Source organism: Wickerhamomyces ciferrii, contig 00296, assembly GCF_000313485.1.
Source record: "Wickerhamomyces ciferrii WGS project CAIF00000000 data, strain NRRL Y-1031 F-60-10, contig 00296, whole genome shotgun sequence".
NCBI lineage: Eukaryota > Fungi > Ascomycota > Saccharomycetes > Phaffomycetales > Wickerhamomycetaceae > Hansenula > Hansenula ciferrii.
The window spans coordinates 1-9,610 of record NW_011887444.1 but is presented as its reverse complement, the minus strand read 5'-3'; the positions used below and the strand labels follow the sequence as shown (position 1 = coordinate 9,610).

Genomic DNA, 9,610 nt, shown 5'->3' with positions numbered 1-9,610 from the left:
CTAAAATTACTCATGGTCTCAGGCGTGTAGAAGTATTAAATATCATATGACATATATACTCAGTAGGCATTGGCAAGAACATGGCATGTTTCACTCGAGTTATATATAGACTTGTACGTTGTAACATGAAGTTTGAACGTTAAACTTATTGATTTGTGGACCGTGCCTACTTAGTTAACCAATAGCCTCTTCGTTTTGAAATTCTTACACTTAATATTTAGATTGGTAGCTGGTTGAAAGATTGAATCGGAGCTCTAGCCTCTTATCAACAAGTTAACGAAGGTCAGACACAAATTTGTTCGAGGTTTGTCTCACACTTCGATTTGAGTAAACTTTGTATCTCAACAAGGTAATCAATTGGGTTTAATAGGCTAACACAACCGTGTTTTGTCTCTTAGATAGGTTGAAGAATCAAAATCTAGCCATTTTAAATTCTAAAACAGTAGTCAATAAACGTTGAAGGGTAAACATGTTTTGGTCTCATCCTCAGTACACGAACCAGCCTCAATCTTATACGAATCTATAACCATCAGATCTCTAGCCTGCAGCGGCATGTGTTATCAATCAAATATAAATCATAACAGTGCCTTAGTTTTGTGTCAAAGTTAAGGGATTTGTTGTTGTTTAGATTTGGAATTCTAGAAAACGCGATGCGAGTAATCTGGGTTAACGCATTATTATTCTTTGAGAATGTTAGAAGAAGGCTGGGAAAATGAAGAACTAGAATACCAAATGACATACGACTAATAATAGATTAACCAGCCTACTTTGAGGTTATACAGGAATAGGCTATCGAATTATCACCAGTATAAGATAAACAAAGGTTTAATTTATAGGCTAGTACTTGGGATGTCTTAGTTTCAAACATTTGTTGATTTTTTGTTTCTTGTTTGTTTGTTACAAGTTTCAAACCAAAACAAACACCGTTAAAATCCAGTCTCTGGTATCTCGGGTAGTCTCGAAGCTGCCTCTAGTCCCCCCTTCCTTAACTACTGGTCACACTACCCATTTTTTCACTTTACCACAAAACGCGGTCTAGTGCTCAATGCCGAGACCCCATTAGATCTAGCCTGGGCCGCCGCCTAGCCCTTGTCGCGTCACTGTTTCAAAAAATATCCATAGAGTTGCAAAAGTCATCCCTGCGGAAATCAAAATTTGTATAAAAAGAGTTGGAATCCTCAGATTATAATTGAATACCTTTTAATTAATTGTATTAAATCATTAACTATATCACTGTCATTCCTTATCATCAATCTAAACATTTCCTTTCACAAAATAAGTTTATAAAAAATGCAATTCTCATCAATCATTATCTCATCAATTACCTTTTTAGCTTTAACTCAAGCATCTCCAATTAAATTAGGAGCTTCATCAGATCCAATAATTTCTACAAAATCTACACCATCTGTTCAGCCATCAAAATTCCCAACTTTAACCATTCAACAACCAGTCTTATCTTCAAATTCAAATCAATTCTTCAGTGCAAAAGTTGTTGATAAAAGACAATTAAATTAAAGAGATCTTTTATACCCATTGATTACACTGCCTATAGAGGGGATCAAAGAAAAAGTTATGAAAAGTTACGAAAAAAATCATTAAAAATCATTATTACATTTATTTTATTTATACCATCAAGATTAAACTCTTTTATTTACTATCAAATATGCCATAAAGATGATTAGGTTTTCTAAAAAGTTTCACTTTTATATTTAAACGGAAATCGGAAGTATGAATTTTTTTGGTTGTGTGTTTTTTCCCCGGGAAAAGCAAAAAAAGTCTCAAAATGATGAGCGCAAAAAAATGAAAAATGATCATTTGAACTATGGGGTTTACAAATTTGATATATTAATGTGGAGTTTGATTTAATTATTTTTTATATTTGTCTTTTGGGTTGCTTTTAATTTATTTCAGTTTTGTTTTATTGTTTTACTTGTTATAGTTTAGTTTTAGTTTTAGTTTGGGGTTTCTTTTTATCTGTTGTTGCATCTAGAAATGAATAAAGAATTTATGAATTTACAATTTTTACTTGTAGCTATATTGTTTATTAAAAAAAGCTGTTCAACTATTTAACTACTTCTTTAAATCTTCATCATCAGATAACAAAAAATCATCATCATCGTCATTATTCAATTTGATTGGATCTGGTTTCTTACTTTGTAATGGTTCCCATTTTTTATTAGAATTCTTTGGTGTACCATAAAGATCTGTTGATTCTGATCTATTACGATTTGGTAATTTTGGTTTTGATTCATTTGAATCATCATTATTACCAAGTGAAATACCTCCAAAAGTTTGACCAACATCAACTTCTTCTGGATCTTCTTCAAATTCATATCTTCTTGTACGATTTTGTTGTTGTTGTGATTGACCTTGTGATCTATTATTATTTTGCCATTCTTCAGTTGTTGTTTGATATTGTTTTTTCCAACCACTTACCCAACTATTAAATTTTGTTTTGGTATCTTCAATGTTTTTAGAAAATTGTTCTTTAATTTGTGGTAAATCTTTTTCAACAAAATTTGAAAACATATCATCATCTTCTTCTTCTCTATCTTGATAAGGTCCTTGTCTGGTTCCACTTCTTGTTGATCTTTGATCTCCCGGATAATAACCTTCACCTTGTTGTCCTTGTTGTTGTTGATATTGTTGTCTACGTCTATGTCTTTCTCTTTCTCTTCTTTGTGATTTATTAAATTCTTCATCTAATTTCTTAGCTAATAATTCATCTTGTTCTAATTGAGATAATTGACGACGTGGAGTTGGTGCTTCATTTGGTACAACAACTTCTTCAAATTTTATAGCTTCTGGATCAGATAAATATAATAAAGCATTAAAAGCTGGTTCTAATTTGAATGAAGATGCAATCAATATAGATTCAATTGTTTTATCATCAATTGTTGGGAACGCTTCTTTAAGATTCTTTTTAGCTTCTTGTCTTGGTGATAATGGTCTTGCTGGTTTTGGTGGTGGAGCTGGTGGATCTTCTGTAGTTGCAGTTGTAGATGTAGTTGGTACATCTTCTGTGGTGGTTTTTTCAATTTTAGCAGTTGAAGTAGTATCTTTTGATTCTTCAACTTTTGAGTCTGAAATACTATCTTCTTTAACTTCTGATTTCGTTTCAACATCTTTTGATTCCTTTACTGAAACATTACCATCTTTAGTATCTTTAACTTCTTCAGTTTTACCAGTTTCCAAATCCTCAATCTTATCATCTTTAGCAGCAACATCTTTGGATCCTTCCTTGGAGTCAGATTTAGATTCATCCTTCTTACTTGTTTCTTCATCATCAGATAAATCATCATTCAAAATTGTTCCTTCTTCTTGATCACCAGAATCAGTTGTAACAGCAGTGGTAGCAGCTGCTTTTTCAGGTTTTATACCACCTAGATTCTTATTTCCCTTAGCCATTGTATATAATTCTATTCTCTTTATACTAAATAGTTGTCACTTTCAAAACAACTGACTCAATTGATCAACTTTGCTGAATTGCATTCTATAAAGCACTTTGCCTCCACCTCAACAATCCCTATAAATCCATGGTTTAAGATTATGGGAGGGCCGGGTAAATAAAAGTATTATGTATTAGGCCACGGGCCACATATATTCGGCTCCACATTTTGCAATATCAATTGAATACTTAAAAGTTGAAACTTAAATACAGGGGCTTATTTTTAATCTTCTACAACTTAATTGAACAATATCCTTTGGGATTATGGTTGGTTAATATTTCAAACATTTTAATAATGAATTCTTCCATTACTTTCATAGTGAAATGCTAGGCGTCTTTTAATAATTCATGATTAATTATCATGATCTTGATCGAAAATATATTTTTAATTATATTAAGCTGATTAAACAAATTTCATGATCCGTATATTAATATTATATTATATTTTATACGAACATGATTAATACATGTGTTTAAGCTATACATAGATCCATGATTGATATATCAATATTGATATTAGTCGATTTGATCTACAATATAGTTTAAATGTTAAATATTGAATATTTCAATCTAGTGTAGATTATAATTAGCCGCTTCATTTAATATATATTCTTTAACGCCACTTTACTTTGTGCAATACAATTAAGATATTAAAACAAATAAACACGTACTCATGAATGGATAACTAAAAGTCTAAGCAATAACATCATTCATTGAAAGTAGAAAAGCACCTTTTGTCTGGTTTTCCGAGTTAAATCATTATGAAAATTTATTGATTTTGTTTATAATCCAATTGTTCACCTGAATCCTTAAATATCGGATTCATTAATCTAAAAACTACAAATAACAATTAAAACTCCAAAAAGGTACAACCTAGAGTTGAATGATGTTTCTATACACCATTGAAAAATACTTTTAAAGATTCTAAAGAATTAACTGTGTTAAATATAAAAGGACGGATAAATGTTTTGATACCAATTCTTAGATAAATTTAAATTAGGTGGGTTGTAGTGTTAGTGATGGCTGATTAATCTAGAACAAATTGATGATTGTTATTATTGCATTACATTAATTTCATCGAGTTGTTAGTTACATCTAAGTATATCATAACACTGCACATTATTTATTAAATAGCTATATAAAACATACATATAGAGATTGGTGTCAAGGTTTGATAATAATATAATAAAATCAGCAGATGTTTAGTAGATATTAAATCTCTATAGCTCTTTAAATCAAGATTGTTTATTGTTGAAATCTCGTTATTAATTGAAAAAATTTCACTTGTGTTCAATTTGAAGATCTTTGACACTCTAACATTTTGGTGTCGGTGGATTCATCACTAGTTTTCTGTACATCAATCTTTTCAACATCTTCATTAATGATAATTAATGATCTTAATTTAAATCTCTCACTTCTTGATCTTCTTCTTCATCTTTTATTACTTTATCATGATCATTTTTCTTGACATTTTTATAACCAGCTCCATGATCTTCTTGTTTTACATATGTTGTGTCTTTATTTTGGCTTATGGTACTATCACTATAATCAGATCCAACTTCAACTTTAATTTCATGATTTTCTTGTTTTTCATATGATTTGTCTTCAATTTGACTTGATATACTGTTTTCAGCAATACCATCTACTTCTCCTTCGATTTCTTGATTATTTTCTTCTTCAGATTCAGCCTCATCACCACTATTTACTAATGGCTCCATTAATATACCAATCATTGTCAATATCATGACGGGTGTATACTCTACAACTTATACATTTTTACTGTAATTAATATACCACTCATATTTCACACAAGTTATATTAAAACCAATTGAGATATTGATTTCACCACCAATGAGTTCACTTTAACGGCAATCTTCTTCTGGGAAAATAATTTCACCATCTTTTCGGTTCAATTGGGTATCAAATTTATCAACTAATGCGCTGGTAAATAATAATGAAGTTTGTGATACATTAAATTATGAAAAACCGATATTGATTGTATTACGTGTCATAACATAATCTTGATCTAATAAATCTTCAGCTCTAGCCTTAGCTTAATTGAAAACACCTTTAACATCATATTTTTTGAAAGCCTCACGCTATGCTCTCTGATCAGATTTTGAAAATTCATTCTTGATTGTAAAGCAGCCAAATAAGCTTCTGTAACAACTTCATCAAACTTTGCAATTTCACCAGTTGAGCTCAAAGTCCATTAAATTGTTTGTTTCAACTTCATTTCCAGAAATTGATTCGACTAAAGCACTGATGAAAATTGTACCTGAAACTTCTGAAACAAATAGGAAGGATCTTGAAGTTCTAATATTACATTCAATCACTTTTAACTATTGATATATTGGATTGGTTTCAACATCAGCTGTAATAATTTGCATATTGAAAGGACCGTAATATACCATGATTTACCAGCTTCATCAGTACTTTCTTTTATATTCTTTTCCAGAAAAAAATATCTTGTAATAAGTTTGAAAGTAATGTAGCATCACCTGAATGAATTATACCTGCATTTTCAACATGTTCTAAAATATCAAGAACTAAAAGTTTACCATTAGCAGCAGCGGCGGCTGTATCAAAATCAATTGTTTGTGCAGCTTTGATGAATTTGGAAATAATGACTGTATGATCTGGTGAAACTTTTGGTGCATTATCTAATTTATGTTCTAATTCACCTTCATTTCTAATCACTGACATAGCAGCACCTGATTGAGCATATGATGGAGGAGCCAAATCTTGGAAACCAACATTTTCAGCAAATTCTTTAGCAGCAATGGATGATCGTTTTTTCCGTTACGGTTGATCAACTCCATTGAAATTCAACATTGAAGAGAATTTATGACGTTCTTGAACACCATTATTTTGTACTATTAATGAAAAATTTTGTGGTAATTGAGCACCAACTGAAACAGTAACACCTTTAGAGCCATCTAATTCATAAACATCCATAGCACTTTAAAGACTTAACTCTTCAAAATATAATATATCAACATCATCAAAATCAGTTGAAATTGTTTTTGGGCTATAATTAATCAATATATAATTGTTTTCTGATCTAAATCTCTTAAAACTCTTGCTGTAGCCACGACACACCAATCAAATTCAACCGATGAACAAATACTATAACCACCTGGGCCTAAAGCCATAGTACAAAAGTCATCAAATGATGTTATATGTTGTATATAAATACTTTGTACTCGCTGTGATTTCTGTAACCAATGCATCATTATTTTTAGCGAATTGAGTACACACCAAAACTCGTTCTGTCAGCTTCAACTTCTAATTCTTCTAATTCAGTTGAGCCAACAGCTAATGCAATTTGTTTATTTGATAAACGAAATATCATGTTAAGATCAACTCACCCATCACCAGAAACTCAATCTCATATGTGTCACCACAAGTTGAACCATCTGGATGGGGTGCTTTCTGGAAGAAACTTTATCATTTACAAACTCAGAAACCTGGACTGTTAGAATGGCTCCAAAGATTCAATCTTGGACAAATAGATCACAAATTTACTTTTGTAACCACTATTTCTACTAAATTTCCATACAGAAATCTACTAAACTGTTGTCTCTGAGGCTCTGCTCCAGAATCTTTGAAACACGTTTTCGAAGAATGTCCAATATCATTGAAAATTTGACAAATGGTTAAACATGGAACCATCACTGCATACCCTATAACATTGAAACATATGTTGGTCCCTATGATCTATCCAGGAAACGGTACATGAACTTCACAATTTCTCCATATGTATCAATATAGTTTGGAAAATTAGAAACTCAAGAAGATATAGCAGATCAATTGAACCCCAATTTGATTAAACACATCAAAGTCAGATGTTCAGCAATGCTCAATCTTACTTAAACAAGAGCAGATCGTTACAATATTACATTTAAACTATAAAAATAAAAACAAAAAAAAATAAAATATACATATACACATAATAATTACACATAATAATTACAAAAAATAGAAAGCAAAAAAAACATTTTATACAATATGATTATATGATATTACAATAAAAAACAAGAGAAGACAGAAAGGGACAATAAGATCGGAACTTATAAATGCAAGCCGCTAAGCAAACATCATGTGGGGTCTATAAGAATACCAAAGCTTAACGACACCGAAAATCACTCTTAGATATAGTGAAACTAAATTTATAATATACAATAATATAACCTTTAAAAAAAAAAATTGTCGCTAAATAATTAAACTGCTTATATACTATATTATGTAATCGATCTCCTTTTGTGTACGTAAATATATTAAAAAATGTAATTAGCCGCTGATGGTAAATTTAAATTAAATTTGAAAATTGTCTACACCTAGATTACTTTTGATATTCTACATAACTTGTTTTACCGTTGAAGATTAATTATAAGAAATTCCTTAACATACTTTTCAATATAAGCATCAAATTTGGTTTTACGTGATCACAATATGCAGCAATGATATATTTGAATTTAATTTCTAGCATTGCTTGACGTATGATATGATTAATACATGTGTTTAAGCTATACATAGATCCATGATTGATATATCAATATTGATATTAGTCGATTTGATCTACAATATAGTTTAAATGTTAAATATTGATTTCAATCTAGTGTAGATTATAATTAGCCGCTTCATTTAACATGTAATATTAATCTTTAACGCCACTTTACTTTGTGCATTAATACAATAAAATAAAACAAATAAACTCGTACTCGTGAATGGATAACTAAAAGTCTAAGCAATAACATCATTCATTGAAAGTAGAAAAGCACCTATTGTTTCGTTTTTTGAGCGAGCTATAATCATTATAAAATTTTATTGATCTTTTGTTTATAATCCAAGATCGCCTGATTACGCGATATCGGATTCATTAAATTTAAAAACTACAAATGACAATTAAAACTTCAACAAGGTATACCCTAGAGTTACATGATGTTCGTATACTCCATTGAAGAATACTTTTAAAGATTTTAAAGATTCAACTGTGGGTAATATTGAAGGATGGATAAATGTTTGATACCAATGCTTAGGTTATTTCAAGCTGTGGCTTGTATTGTTAGTGATGACTGATTAATCTAGAACAAATTGATGATTGTTGTTATTGCTGACTGTTATCTCTTCAGGCTCTTTTTTTTTCCCAAATTTGTTTTCCAGATCTAACTACAATCAACTTTTAAAATACATCAAGGTCTTTTCAAAGGATTATTTTCGAGGTGGTTCATTATACACTGCTCGTTCGTTTCGTTCAATTTTGCATATTTTTGCCTCATCATATCAATATCTTTGGTTTATCATTAATTTACTTATTATTGGTTTATTTATACCATCATGTCCACTCAAGTCATATTCACAATGAATGGTGATTCCATCAAATTGTCAAACACAATCATTGAAAGTCATCCTTTTGTTTTTAATTAAGTGAAGTGGAAAAGGCTATAACTAATTTTACAAACCATCAACCTTTTAATCATCATTATGCTTCAAATGTTCATCCTAATAAAAATCATAATTATTATAACAATAGACACCAGAACAATAATAGTCATAACAATCATAGTCGCAGCCATAATCATAATCATAATCATAATCATAATCATAATCATAATCATAATCATAATCATAATCACAATCATAACAACTATAATAATAATCATAATTCACGTTCTTTCCATCAACAAATTCGAATTATTCAACAATATATAAATCAAGATCAAGCTCAAGTTCAAGTTCAGTCTCAACAATTGTTACAACAACAACAAGCTCAGCAACAAAAAGCTTAACAGTTATCAAATGGTCGTTTAAATCAACAATATACTAAAACTTTTGATAAAACAATCATTCAAGCTGCTAAAGTAATGGAACAACAAATGTTACAACAATTACAACAACAATTTCATCAACAACAATATCCAACTCAATCATCTCAAGGATTTAATGGTTTTAAAAATTATGAACTTCAATCAAATCAAGATTTCTCATCCCCAAAATTTTCCTTAAGATCCTCAAGTAGAAAGTCAAATATTTCAAATTTATCAAATAATTTAGCAATTTTTGCACTAACTACCATATCCGGTTCTTCATTCCCTTCAGGTGCAAGGACAACCTTTGTCACAACCATTAATCCAATCAATTATCCCAATTGTCTTAAAG

The 9,610-nt window shown here is 30.2% G+C and overlaps 4 protein-coding genes across 4 annotated transcripts; 1 reads left to right on the top strand and 3 right to left on the bottom strand.

Annotated features, from left to right (window-relative positions):
• Positions 1 to 1,290: 1,290 nt before the first annotated feature.
• On the top strand, positions 1,291 to 1,515 carry BN7_6610 (uncharacterized protein; the record flags this gene model as incomplete). The annotated part of the gene is made up of 1 exon (XM_011272842.1): positions 1,291 to 1,515. The coding sequence occupies one exon, from the start codon at positions 1,291 to 1,293 to the stop codon at positions 1,513 to 1,515; it is 225 nt and encodes a 74-aa protein (XP_011271144.1).
• Positions 1,516 to 2,070: 555 nt separating this feature from the next.
• Positions 2,071 to 3,408, bottom strand: BN7_6609 (CUE domain-containing protein; the record flags this gene model as incomplete). The annotated part of the gene is made up of 1 exon (XM_011272841.1): positions 2,071 to 3,408. One exon carries the CDS (start codon positions 3,406 to 3,408, stop codon positions 2,071 to 2,073), a length of 1,338 nt encoding a protein of 445 aa, XP_011271143.1.
• Positions 3,409 to 4,845: 1,437 nt separating this feature from the next.
• BN7_6608 (uncharacterized protein) lies at positions 4,846 to 5,193 on the bottom strand (the record flags this gene model as incomplete). Its single annotated transcript, XM_011272840.1, has 1 exon — positions 4,846 to 5,193. One exon carries the CDS (start codon positions 5,191 to 5,193, stop codon positions 4,846 to 4,848), a length of 348 nt encoding a protein of 115 aa, XP_011271142.1.
• A 697-nt stretch (positions 5,194 to 5,890) lies between these two features.
• BN7_6607 (Carbamoyl-phosphate synthase large chain) lies at positions 5,891 to 6,406 on the bottom strand (the record flags this gene model as incomplete). The annotated part of the gene is made up of 2 exons (XM_011272839.1): positions 5,891 to 6,219; positions 6,301 to 6,406. The coding sequence occupies 2 exons, from the start codon at positions 6,404 to 6,406 to the stop codon at positions 5,891 to 5,893; spliced, it is 435 nt and encodes a 144-aa protein (XP_011271141.1).
• Between the last annotated feature and the right edge of the window lie 3,204 nt (positions 6,407 to 9,610).